The sequence below is a fragment of the Mustela putorius genome, unplaced genomic scaffold, assembly GCF_011764305.1.
Source record: "Mustela putorius furo isolate JIRA1106 unplaced genomic scaffold, ASM1176430v1.1 tig00000695_pilon_pilon_pilon, whole genome shotgun sequence".
Lineage (NCBI taxonomy): Eukaryota > Metazoa > Chordata > Mammalia > Carnivora > Mustelidae > Mustela > Mustela putorius.
The window spans coordinates 10,082,328-10,096,333 of NW_025421447.1; the positions used below are offsets into that span (position 1 = coordinate 10,082,328).

Sequence of the window (14,006 nt, forward strand, 5' to 3'; positions counted from 1 at the left end):
ATGAAGAAACCCGACACAGAGAGGTCACATGATTGCCCCCCATCCGCCCCCCCCCCACCCAGCTGGCCACATGGGGTGCCGTGGCTGCAGACACTTGGAAGAACACCCTGCACTTGACTTTTCCTGGCAGGAGTGGATGCTGGGAGTGGTGGTGTCTCCGCCTTAGCTTGTCCTCCAGACTGTTTGGAGGATCCGTGTTCTGTCAATATCCCCTAAGATTCCTGTCCTTCTAGAACTGGACAACATGCTCCCATTGAAATGGATTTTTTTTTTTAAATCAGAAGGAAAGCTACCAATCATGCAAATAATGTTGTTAAGTTTTATTATTTATTCAAGAACACAGAAAGAGTCTGAAGCATAAATTTGATTTTTTTCTTTCTTTTTTTTTTTTTTTTTTTTTGGTTTGTGCGAATTTTATTTATGTGTACTTTCTCTTTGCCTCGTTGGTGAGTTTCACCAAGAGTTGTTTGTACAAACCCAATCTAATACTAAGGTCCCAATACTAATCACCTTCATATTTTCCTAAGCAACCACCACCCCGGTGATTTCTAGCCCTTCCCAGCACTACTGTGAGTATTACCTGCTGCTGCTACTATTGTTAGTATTTTATTTTATTTTATTTTTAACCATTTTATTTATTTATTTGAGAGAGAAGCACAGTGCAAGCAGGGGGAGGGGTAAAGGGAGAGGGAGAAGCAGACTCCTCGATGAGCAGGGAGCCCGATGTGGGGCTGGATGTCAGGACCCCAAGATCATGACCTGAGCCACCCAGGCGCCTCTGTTGTTCCCATTTTAACTATTTTGTGCATTTTCCCTGCAGGATCTCCTGAAGACAACCCTGGATTTCCACCAACTGGGAAAGCTTGAATTTAGTGGCATAAGAGGGAATGCCCTGAGTCGCCAGGTCCAGCAAATGTACGACGGATTTCAAGAGATGTACGGGGTCTTCTCAGAGTCCTCCTATGACTGCTTGGACCCCCAGAGCACGGTGAGGCTTGGAAAGGCTAACTTGCAAGCTTTCTTCTCTTTCTCAGATGCCTCCAGGAGGGAAGGTCTGCGTGTTCACACGCATTTTCCCTGTGTATTTCCTTTGGCCCTGGTTCCGGAGGGAGTCCTCTAGAGGAAGAGAAGGCCAGCATTGCAGTAGGCAGGATCAAGGACACAGGAGCCCACCTGTCACCTGCAGCCCGGGGACATCTGAGACTTGTGGGTCCAAGCCTGCAGCAGGGAGAAAAGCAGCAGAAGGGTCAGTACAGAAATAGGGAATGGAATGCTGGGAAGGGAGTGGTGAGTTACGGGGAAAGGAATTGCAAGAGTACAGGAGGGGAAGAGGAGAAAGAAATTTAGCAGAAATCTGCTGTGAGCACCTTACAACAGTGGGGGATTAGTTGGCCAAACCCAGAAAATATCCCTTTCTAAAATTCCACGAATCTGAAGTATGGGGGGGGAAAAAGTGGGGGGGACAGGTACAAAATAGGATATATACCGTGTGTTTCCTACCAAATGAGAAAATAAACGCACCACATCTTACATGCACAGGGAAACACACTACAGTGTTAGTGTGGTTGGGTTTCTGAGGGAGAAAACTGCTATGCTTTTCTATTTCTCTTTGTCTTTTTGTAAGAATACGCATCAGTGTTGTGAAAGCCATAATCACAGGTAATGATTGCGCAGATCAGAGCTTTGAGTTAACCAAGTTTCTTGGGAAATTGGTACCTTCTAGGAAGAGAACACACTTGGGGCTGCCCAATAAAATACAATAATTGAGACGTGCTTACCCTCAAAATATATGTATATATTCACTGTTGATCTGAATTTAAATTGAACTGGGTGTCTTGTAACTTTATTTGCTAAATTTAGCAACGGGAGGAACAATGGCTAGCTGCCGTCCCTATCCAATTAAAGTGTACCTAGAAGAAATCGTGGGTATTCATTTAATTAGCTTGCTTTTCTTCTCATGGCCAGATTAGTTTGTTTACACTAAAAAAAAAAAAAAATAGGATTTTGAGTTGAGGACGGGAGGAGCGTAGGTGGTAATGATAGGCTAACCTTGTTGCTGGGGCTATGCTGCCAGGGTGGTGGACTTTGGGGCGGCATGAGCTGGCCTTGGGGCTTCAGGAGGTAGGAGAGGAGCCCGGAGAGACAGTGACACAGTGCCAACCTCCCATCCCACTCACTTTACCCTTTTGCCTAGGGTCTAGGAAAACAAAACTGCAATAACAGGGTAATTGTCTGCTTGGGCAAAAAGTATGCAATGCCAAGGTGAAGTTTAGAAAGTTACAACAAGGGCGCCTGGGTGGCTCAGTGGGTTAAAGCCTCTGCCTTTGGCTCAGGTCATGATCCTAGGGCCTTGGGATCGAGCCCCACATCAGGCTCTCTGCTCAGCGGGGAGCCTGCTTCCCTCTCTCTCTCTGCCTGCTTCTCTGCCTACTTGTGATCTCTGCCTGTCAAATAAATAAATAAAATCTTAAAAAAAAAGAAAAGAAAGTCACAACAAATCCTTGGAATAGCCAACTCAAGGACAGAGGTTGTAGTAAAGAGCGAAGTGGGAGTGGACTGGAGGAGATCATGTTTGTCTTCTGTCCTCTTCAGGAATTTGAAAACGACGTGTGTGAATTTAACCAGAGAGTAGAAGATCTTGACCGAAGACTGGGAACTATCTTCAGTCAAGCCTTTGATGATGCCCCTGGTTTGGAGCACGCTTTTAAGGTTTGTGCAGTAGGACGTGGTGGTGGGGTAAGTAGGGGGTGCTGTTGTGCTCCAGTCTCTGCTCCAGTCTCTAGTCTCCGACCCTAGCAGAGGAGGGAAAGGATCCTCTTCCCACTGTTTTGTTCCTTGCAGAGAACAATTGTTCCTGTCAATCCAGTAGTACTGTGGGTAAACTAGTGAGGGCAAAGGACTGGACAGAACTGGGCTTCTCAGGTTGATTATGAATGCTTTTGTAGAAACACAGCAACATAAAAATACATTTCAAAAGAGTTATTCCGGAGGTGCCTGGCTGGCTTAGTCAGAAGAGTTTACATCTCTTTTTTTTTTCTTTTTTCCCCACTTTAATATTATTTAATTTCAAGTTAGTTTACATAGTGTATTATTTGTTTTAGGGGTAGGTTTTAGGGGTAGGTTTTAGTGATTCATGAGTTGCATATGACACCCAGCGCTCATTACGTCAAGTGCCTTCCTTCATGCCCGTCACCCAGTTGCCCCATCCTCTCACCCCCTCCCCTCCAGCAGCCTTCAGTTTGTTTCCTATAGTTAAGAGTCTCCTATGGTTTGTCTCTCTGTTTTCATCTTACTTTAGTCTTCCTTCCCTTCACCTATGTTCACTTGTTTTGTTTCTTAAATCCTGCATATGAGTGAAATGATATTGTATTTGTCTTTCTCTGACTTACTTTGCTTAGCATAATACCCACTAGTTCTGTCCATGTCATTGCAAGTGGTAAGATTTCGTTTTTTTGACGGCTGAGTAATATTCCATTGTGTGTGTGTGTGTGTGTGTGTGCACGCGCATGTGTGCACACGTGTACGCACATATCTTCTTATCCCTTCATTTGTCCATGGACATCAGGGCTCTTTCCATAGTTTGGCTATTGTGGACATTGCTGCTATAAACATTCGGATGCACGTGCTCCTTCAGGTCACTACATTTGTATCTTTGGGGTAAATACACAATTGCTGGGTCATAGGGTAGCTCTGTTATCAACTTTTTGAGAAACCTCCACACTGTTCTCCAGAGTGGCTGCGCCAGCTTGCCTTCCCACCTTCCCAACCTATGTAAGAGGGTTCCCCGTTCTCCACATCCTCGCCAACATCTGTCATTTCCTGACTTGTTAATTTTGGCCATTCTGACTGGTGTGAAGTGGTATCTCGTTGTGGTTTTGATTTCTATTTCCCTGATGCCAAGTGATGTGGAGCACTTTTTCATGCGTCTGTTGGCCATCTGGATGTCTTCTTTGGAGAAATGTCTGTTCATGTCTTCTGCCCATTTCTTGACTGGATTTTTTTTTTTTGCTTTTTGGGTGTTGTGTTTGATGAGTTCTTTACAGATTTTGGATACCAGTCCTTCATCTGATAAGACATTTGCAAATATCTTCTCCTGTTCTATAGGTTGCTTTTTAGTTTTGTTGATTGTTGTCTTTGCTGTGCAGATGCTTTTTATCCTGATGAAGTCCCAATAGTTCATTTTTGCTTTTGTTTCCCTTGCCTTTGGAGACATGTCTAGTCAGAAGTTGCTGCAGCTGAGGTTAGGGAGGTTGCTAGGTTCTCCTCTAGGATTTTAATGAATTTCTGTCTCACATTTCGGTCTTTCATCCATCTTGCATTTATTTTCGTGTGTGGGGTAAGACAGTGGTCCAATTTCATTCCTCTGCATGTGGCTACCCAATCTTCCCAACACCATTTGTTCAAGAGAGACTTTTTTCCATCAAATATTCTTTCTTGCTTTGCTGAAAATTAGTTGACCATACAATTGAGGGTCCATTTCTGGATTCTCCACTCTGTCCCTTGGATCTGTTTTTGTGCCAATACGATACTGTCTTGATGAATATAGCTTTGTAATAGAGCTTGAAGCCTGGAATTGTGATGCCACCAGCTTTGGTTTTCTTTTTCAACATTCCTTTGGCTCTTTGGGGTCTTTTCTGGTTTCATGGAAATTTTAGAATTGTTTGCTCCAGCTCTGTGAAAAATGCTGGTGTTATTTTGATAGGGATTGCTTTGAGTACGTAGATTGGTTCAGGTAGTACAGACATTTTAACAATGTTTGTTCTTCCAATCCATTGTTTGTTGCTCCAATGAGCATGGAATGTTTTTCCATCTCTTTGTGTCTTCCTCAATTTCTTTCATAAGTGTTCTGTAGTTTTCAGAGCACAGATCTTTTACTTCTTTGGTTTGGTTTATTTCTAGTGTTCTTATGCTTTTGGGTGCAGTTGTAAAGGGGATCGATTCCTTGATTTCTCTCTCTGATGCTTCGTTGTTGGTGTATAGAAATGCAGCAGACTTCCGTGCATTGATTTTATATCCTGCAACTTTGCTGAATTCTTCTATCAATTCTAGCAATTTTTTTGGTGGAGTCTTTCAGGTTTTCTACATATTGTCTCCAAAGAATGAAAATTCAACTAGTTCCTGCCTATCAGGATTTTATTTTTTATTTTATATTTTTAAATTTCTTTTTGTTGTCTGGCTGATTGCTGGGGTTAGGGCCTCTAGTACTATGTCGAACAGCAGTGGTGAGAGTGGACATCTCTGTCATGTTCCTGATCTCAGGGGGAAAGCCCTCAGTTTTTCCCCATTGAGAAGGGTATTTGCTGTGGATCTTTTTAATATGACCTTTATGAGGTTGAGGTATGTTCCCTCCACCCCTACACTGTTGAGTTTTGATCAAGAAAGGAGGCTCTATTTTGTCAAATGCTTTTTCTGCATCAATTGAGAGGATCATATGGTTCTTGTCCTTTCTTTTATTAATGTGGTATATCATGCTGATTGACTTTTGGATGTTGAACCACCCTTGCAGCCCAGGAATAAATCCCACTTGGTCGTGGTGAATAATCCTTTTAGTGTACTGTTGGATCTGATTGACTAATATCTTGTTGAGAATTTTGGCATCCCTGTTCATTAGGGATATTGGTCTCTGTAATTCTCCTTTTCAGTGAGGTATTTGTCTGGTTTTAGAGTCAAGGTAATGCTGACCTCATAGAATGAGTTTGGAAGTTTTCCTTCCATTTAATTTTTTGGAACAGTTTCAGAAGAATAAGTATTAAATCTTTTTTAAATGTTTGGTAGAATTCCCCTAGAAAGTCATCTGGTTCTGGACTCCTGTTTGTTGGGAGATTTTTGATGACTGATTCAATTTATTTGCTGGTTATGGGTCTGTTTAGATTTTTCTATTTCATCCTGTTTCAGTTTTGGTAGTTTATATGTTTCTAGGAATTTATCCATTTCTTCCAGATTGCCTAATTTGTTGGCATATAATTGCTCATAATATTCTCTTCTAATTGTTTATATTTTTGCAGTGTTAGTGTGATCTCTCCTCTTTCATTCAGTGTTTTATTTACTTGGGTCCTTTCTCTTTTCTTTTTCATAAGTCTGGCTAGGAGTTTTTCAATTTTGTTAATTCTTTCAAAGAACCCATTCTTAGTTCTGTTGATCTGCTCTACTATTCTTTTGATTTCTGTATCATTGATTTCTGCTCTAATCTTCCATTATTTCCCTTCTCCTGCTGGGCTTAAGCTTTACTTGCTGTTGTTTTTCCAGCTCTTTTAGGTGTAAAGTTAGGTTGTATTTTTGAGACTTTCTTGCTTCTTGGGGAAGGCCTGTATTGCAGAACACTTCCTTCTTAGGACAACCTTTGCTGGATCTCAGATATTTTGGACTGTCATGTTTTCATTTTCATTTGCTCCCATGTATTTTTTAAATTCTTCTTTAATTTCCTGGTTGACCCATTCATTCTTTAGTAGGATGCTCTTTAACCTCCATGTTTTTGTGGTCCTTCCAAATTTTTCCTTGGAGTTCACTTCAAGTCTCATAGTGTTGTGGTGTGAAAATATTCATGGTATAATCTCAATCTTTTTGTATCATTGAGTCTTTATTTGTGACCCAGTGTGTGATCTATTCTGGAGAATGTTCCGTGTGCACTCAAAAAGAATGTGTGGTCTGCTGCTTTAGGATGAAATGCTCTGAATTTATTTGCGAAGTCTATATGGTCCAATGTGTCATTCAAAGCCCTTGTTTCCATGTTGATCTTCTATATAGATGATCTGTCCTTTGCTGTGAGGAGGGTGTTAAATGCCCTATTGTTATTGTATTATCATCTATGAGTTTCTTTAAGTTTGTTACTCATTGACTTTATATTTGGCTTCTCCTAAGTTAGGGACATAGATATTTACAATCTTTAGATATTCTTATTGGATGGAACCCTTTATTATGACATCATGTCCTTCTTCATCTCTTATTACAGTCTTTGGCTTAAATCTAGTTTGTCTGATATAAGTGGGGTTCCTCCGGCTTTCTTTTGATGTCCATCAGCATGATAAGTGATTCTCCACCCCCTTACTTTCGATCTAGAGGGGTCTTTGAGTCTAAAAGGAGCCTCTTGTAAGCAACATATCAATGGGTCTTAATTTTTTTATCCATTCTGATACCCTGTGTCTTTTGATTAGAGAATTTAGGCCACATAAACTCAGAGTAATTATTGAGAGATGTGAATTTAGTGCCATTTTATTACCTATAAAGTTGTTATTCCTGTAGATTGTCTCTGTTCCTTTCTAGTTTTTGTTACTTTTGGTTTCTCTTTCCCACAGAAGAGCATGCGACTCTTGATCTTGTGGTCATGGGTTTGAGCCCCATGTTGGGTGTAGAGATTACTTAAATAAATTTTTTAAGGGTTTCTTCTGGAACACTGTCTTTGGGCCTTAGCAGTAGGGTGGCCATTAAAAGTGGAGAAGTCTACTGTGATTGCCACCTGAATCCTTGACTCTTGCACCATGCTATTTAACCAGTGCTGCCCAGTTGATTCAAGCTGGACCAAACCCTGCGAGTAACTGGTTATAGGAGTCAGCTACTAGCAACTAGAATGAGAAGACTGTACCCTTGCCCTCCATTGCAGGGCAGGAGCAAGATGGAAGAATAGGGAGGTGGCTTCGGATGAGGAGTACACAAATGGTGGCATACTGAGAGTTCTGAGACATATCGGGTGACTTGACACTTTTGTAGTGCATGATCGACCTTCTATAAACTACAAAGGAACTCACTCTGTAAAGGCTTAAGGATTAGAACCTGGACTGGTCAGTGGCAGTTACCAGGAGACAGCTTTTGGCTCAGTGGAAGAGAGAGATTTCTGAAAGCTATTAAAAGGTGGAATGAACTTCCTTGAGAAATGGATAAGTTTCTAGTCACTGGAAATGTCCTCAGGTAGCTTTAATGACTGGTGGGACAATCATAGAAGAGGCTCAAACCTCAGAAGGGTGAGTCTGCGCTATCCTAGGATACCAGGTTACCCAGCATGCCAGGCTTCGTTAGCCACAACCTTTTATAAATAGTGTGGCTTCCTACCTCATATGGGAACACTAGTAGGATTCCTTTCCAAGCATTTGAACTCATTCCAGAAATTACTTCCAGAATTCATTCTCTCTGAAACATTTTTCTTGTTCCAAACTTCAGATTTTAGCCTTCCACATTCTCCCCAATACCCAGCCTGCTTAGCTTCTTCATCTCCTCTCCATCTTCACCCTCTACCTCTATTTTTCTTATTCTTCTTCTTTTTTTTAATGGAGAACTTCACCTTTCTGACATCTTTAGTTTTCTCTTTGTTTGGTCCTTTACTCAGAGTCTCTCGACACATCCGAGTTCAGCATCTAAATTAGCGGACAGGACTCCTTCCCCATTAGAAACAAAGGAGAGGGGGGCCTCAGTGGCTCAGTCAGTTAAGCGTCTGATTTCAGTTCAGGTCATGATCTCAGGGTCCTGGGGTCGAGCCCCATGTGGGGCTCCCTGCTTCTCCCTCTCTCTCTGCCCCTCCCCACCTTGAACACACTCTCTTTCTCTCTCTGTCAAATAAATAAATAAAATATTTTTTAAAAAAAGCAAAGAGAGGGGGGCACACTATCACTCTCAACCCATTCATAATTATAGATACAGTCACAATAACAATTTTTGATCCTCTTCTGTTGGCGGCTATATGAAGGAAAAGCCAAGACACAGGATGTATGTAGCCTTAGAAAGGTTGACTCTGTGACTATTTCTTTTTCTCTCTCTGCCTCTTCTGCAGCTGCTGGACATTGCAGGGAAACTCCTGGAAAGACCACTTATAGCACAGGATGCTTCTGAAAAATACTTGCTGCTCATCCAAATGTTCATCAAAGACCTGGATACAGTGAGAGCCATCTACAGTCAGCGCATCCAGGAGGAGGCAGAACATGGTAGGTCTGTTGACTGAAGATTTGGATGGGGACACTTGTGTTACCAGGAAGGGTGCAACTCACTCCACTTCTATCTGTGAAATGGCCACGAGGGAATCCCTGATATTCTCCAAGAAAACAAAAAACCTTCTTGCTTGAAATTTCAGACCATCTCAGGTCATTGTAGTATTCAAGGAACTGTGCATTTCCTTGTGTCCGGGGCTGAGACTGGTGGCCAACCCAGAGCAGTGAGGTCTTGCCTGCCTCTGATGGAGAGCTTAGCATGATGTAGGAGTTGACCCTCGGTTAGTACTGCCAATGCTGCTTCATCTCCGACATACTTCAGTTCCACAGTAGATTTTTATACGCCCGAGGAAGGTTTCTGATCCCTTCCAAGGCCATAGCCGCCATGCAGGAGCCCAACAGAGGATGACACCATGCCGAATTGTTATTTCTCCATTTTTATGGAAGTTCTTAGAGGCCCTGTCTTATGTGATTGAAAGTCAAACCAAGTCCAATTCAGCTCTACAAACATTTATCGAGTCCTTGCTAGGTGAAGGACACATTTGTGAGCACTTATAGGAGAGGCAGGCCAGGATGAGGGATAAAGGAATTAATCCTGGAAGGTGGCTCTTCAGGGAACACATCAGGTATGAGTGATATTAACAAGAACACGGAGCAGAACAGAAGTAGGGCTCAACTTGCCCCATGAAGAACCATAATGACATAAGATGGCTTGTGGCTGGGAGATCCAAGGGAGCACGTGTGGCCTAGGTGACCTTGAGCTGAGCCCTGTGAGGCTGGGGAGTGGACGGCCAGGGAGAAGTGGTAAAGGCCTCTGAAGCAGAGGACGAAGGAGAGGATGTGGAAGGTGATCAGTCAGAGCTGCCCATGGCCAAACAAGGTGTGTGGAGGGAGATTAGGTGAACCATGGAATTTGGGGCCAGATTTAGGAATCTGGAACTCATTATTCAGGCACCAGGAAAATTTCCAAGGTTTTTAAGCAAGAGAGGAGCAGCATCACTCTGTGGATAAGCAGGTTTTCTAGCGAGGTCATTAAGAAACGCTTCCAGGTAGGAGATCATTCCCAGAAGATCTATGGGGCCATGGTCATGCCTTCTTCCGGTCCGATGCAGAATCTGAAAGTTCACATGCCTTCTGAGGCCTTGTTAGTTTTCTACTGCTGCCCAGTGAATTATTGTGATGTCTGTGGCTTAAATAAAATAATACCCATCTTTTGACTCATAGTTCTGTAGGTCAGAGCCCAGCTTGATGTGCCTTATTCTCCACCCAGAGGGCCCCAGGGCTGAAATCAAAGAGTCAGGCGGCCAAGTTCTCATCAGGAGGCTTTGTGGGGGGAAATCCATTTTCCAGTTCCTTTTGTTGGGAGAATCCAGTTCCTTGTGACTGTCGATCTGAGGTCTGCCACTCCTCATTGGCTGCCAGGCATGGGCGGGAGGTGGGGAGTCACTTAGTGACTGAAAGTCCCCTTCCTTACCATATGGCCAGGCTGTATGGCGGCCTCCATCCTCAAGCCAGTAGTGGCACGCTGAGTCCTTCTTATGCTTCCAATCCCTGACTTCTCCTGCCAGCAACCAGAGAAAACGCTCTTTTAGAGGACTCACCTGATTAAGTCAGGCCCACCTGCAATCATTTCCCTTTTGCTCTCTAACATATCATCACAGGAGTGCTTTCTCATTGTAGCCAGTTTCCCGCCACAGTAACAAGAAGATGATTATGCAAGTGTGAGGGTCATTGGTGTCATTGTAGAATTTTACCTGCCATGGAGATCAGGCAGAAAGTGACTATAATAGATCTGGGTTGGGTCTACATCAAGGAGCAATGGGGTCTGTGGCAAAATAAAGAAAGAGACCACTATTCAGCTCAGGTTGCTAGTTAGAAGCAGTGGCTGGTTCTCACCAAATGTTCTAACTGAGATTTAAAAAAAAAAAAATCTAATCTTGTTCAATCATGACAACTAATTATGAGCAAAGAAGCCCACAGCATGGACTAAAGTCAGACTATCCAGACTGCACTAACTCTGGTCAAGCAGCTCACAGTCCACGTGGCCTGTCTCCTAACCTTGGTGAATTCTCAGAGAAACTGTGGAAATGAAGCAGGGAAGATATCAATCCCATTTTATAGGTGAAAAAAAAAAAAAGAAAGAAAACCTGAGGTCCCAAGAGATCACGTTCCCTGTTGAAGGCCGGGGTTTCCAGCCCTGAATGTACAATTGAATTCCTCTCCAGAGCTTTAGAAAATATAGACCACCCGGCCCCACCCGGATTTCTTAAGTCAGAAAGGTGAAGGCCGGTCCGAGGCTCAGTAGGTCTAAAGAGCCCCACAGGTGCAGCTGATACGCACGAAGCCAGGTAGAAAATCACTGGTGTGGAGCCAGAAAGCCAGCGAGCAGCTCAGCTGGGCTGGGCACCCCGTCCTCTCACTGCATTTAATGTTCTCCCCAAAGCCACCCCTTTGTACTACTGAGCCTACATGGCCATCTCTCGGGACTCCCAGTGACTCTCAGTGTGAGTGCAGGGTGACATTAGCACGTGAAGGCAGGGTACCAGGGGGCAGGTGTTCCCAGGCAGGGCTGGGGCCACGGCCTCACTAATTCCACCTGTGCTGTGTCCCCAGGGTTCTCTTCAGTACACAAGAACATGCCCACTGTGGCCGGGGGTCTCCGCTGGGCACGGGAGCTGAGACAGCGAATCCAGGAGCCCTATGCCATCTTCAGACGCATCACCCATCTGTAAGTAACTGGTTCCTGGAAGGCGAGCTCGGTTTCGGGTTCAGCTCCTGCTCTGGAATTTTGAGTGTTGTGAGGAATGCAACTTAGTCAGCTCAGGCATGAAAATCACCTTCATTTCTTTGCATCCTCAAGCAACAGACCAGCATCTCAGTCCATCTGGGCTGTAACACAGAATACCACAGGTGTTTCACATGCTTCACACGGCTCTGGAGCTGGGGGTGTCCAAGGTCACGGTCTTCTGTGTCCTCCTCTCCCTTCCGAGGGCTCCTCACCTCGTGGCCTCACCACCCCCAGAAGGCCCCATCTCCTAATGCCATCCCCTTGAGGGGTAGGATTGCAGCATGAATTTTGGGGTGAGGGGGTGCAAACATTTGGGAGTGAGATTGATACATTTGGACTGACAGGGGGCCCCCGGTGTCAGCGGAGGCTCAAAGGATGGCTGGCTGCCTCTTCCTGCTCCGCGAGATCAGTCTGTAGAGGTAAAGGAGTCCGGGTTTTTCCAGCTCTGTAGGATTCTACAGACACGTCTCTGCCACTAAGGTGGCTGGAAAAGAACGAAACCCAGAGTTTCCTAAAGCGTGGTGTAAGGACTTTGTCTATTAGCGTACCCAGGGCTCTGGTCCAGTGCAGATTCCCAGGCCTCTCCTCCCTCGCTGGATTCTGAATCTGGAAGTGGGGTGGGGCCCTTGAATCCCCGTCCTGAGCAGGCTCCCCACTGAGATTCCACAGCTAACCGGGTTTGGTGGGACCCATTGGCCTGCCGCTCAGCCGAGCCTGGAAGCCGAGCTAGATACAGAGGCCCCTCGGCTGCTAGAAGCGAGAGACGGAACTGTTTGTGGGATCATGTTCAGGATGCTTCCAGGAAGGGCAGTCTCTCTCTGACCCCTCTTTACAGAGAACCGCGCCGAGGGCACTGGAGGGGCAAACAAAACCAAAACAGACTGTCCTCACAGGGGTTCTGGCCCTAGGTAGGGCTTTAGAGACGGTCTGGCGCAGGGGGTGAGGCTGAATGCTTTCAGAGGCCCCGAAGATGATGCCAGGCAGCCAAGATGGGCTCCAATGGGGGTCACCGCTGCCCCATCCAGTGCTGCCCAGCGGAAAAGCAGGACTCAGTATGCGCCAAATGCTGACACCGGGGGAAGCTGAAAATCTGGATGGGGATGTAAAGCGGCCAACTTGAGAATGAGCCAGTGCCCCCTTTCCCGAACTCGGCACAGATCAGATAACAGGCCTTCAGGTCAGGTGGGCTCAGCAGGCAATCCATTTGCAACATTTGCTGCAGCCTGAGCTTGCTGAGCTCTTTGTTTTGCAAAGGAAGAAACTAAGGGGAGACAGAACGGAGGCCACAGGCCTACCGCCCCAGAGAAAGTCCAGAAAGGACTGGAACAGTGTGGGGCTCAAGAGCCCCAGCCCAGAGGTCCTCCCAGGGAGTCCCCAGCCAGGGGAAGCTTGACCCCATGCCACTGAGCCCTCATCTTCTCAGACCCGCCCATTGATATGGGCTGGCCCAAGGGAGGGCATGACCTTGGGCGAGGGGGCTCTGTTGGGCCGCAGCTGTGTCCCAGGAGGCAGGTGGCTAGGCTTTATCAGCAGCAAACATCCATGGCCACAGGGGATGGGAGGGTGGTTTACACTGCCTGAGCCAGGGGGATCTGAATGGCACCCCAGCCAGTCCCCCACAGTTCCCCTGAAAAGTCCCATTTGTTTAAAAATGAATTCACATCCGTACTGTTCCCTATCATATACACCTGACCCTTGAACAACACGGGTCTGAGCTGCGTGGGTTCACTTACACCTAGATTTCTTTTCCTTTCCTTTCCTCCCCCCTCTGCCCCCCGCCCCTCAAAGTTTCCTTGTTTCCATTTGGTCCAGGGCTTGGGCAAGGGCTCCAGGGCGGTTACAAGCTACCTAGTGGCTTCAGGGAGACACAGACTCAGGCAAGGGGGATGCCAGAGGGACCCCTCAGGGGCCACTAGGCTCTGGAGGCTCCTCATCGTGCTTGAGAATGAGCCTTTCAAAGGGGAAGAGCAACCTGTCCAGCCCAGCCTGGGGGCCGCCCAGCCTGTGGAGATACGACAGGGGCGCGCCGGTGTCTTGAGAAGTTTCACCTGCCCATCTAGGACGCGGTCCTCTGGGAATCACAGACGTAGGGCCTCCGCTGGCAGAACCCAGGGCCAGCGGACCCGGAAGGACCTGGTTCAGGGTCTTGTCCCCCTCTCAGCAGCGTCCATGGCATCCTAGGTCTCACTGCTCCCGTAATGGGACGGCTTCCCCATGTTTGGGGAGAGGCCCAGCCGCTACTCTGGTGTTGCAACTTCAAGAGACAAAGGACACCCTTGCCCTTTCATGGCCAGAAGAATCGGCCC

At 45.8% G+C, this 14,006-nt stretch overlaps 1 protein-coding gene across 2 annotated transcripts in view; it reads left to right on the forward strand.

The window, feature by feature from the left end:
- The window catches only part of DNAH9 (dynein axonemal heavy chain 9), a 313,471-nt gene that overhangs the window by 22,894 nt on the left and 276,571 nt on the right, over positions 1-14,006 (forward strand). For both annotated transcript variants that reach the window (XM_045083402.1, XM_045083401.1), the window contains exons 7-10: positions 821-988; positions 2,593-2,709; positions 8,759-8,909; positions 11,526-11,640. In XM_045083402.1, coding sequence (XP_044939337.1) covers positions 821-988; positions 2,593-2,709; positions 8,759-8,909; positions 11,526-11,640 — 551 coding nt within the window. The remainder of the gene's footprint in view (positions 1-820; positions 989-2,592; positions 2,710-8,758; positions 8,910-11,525; positions 11,641-14,006) is intronic.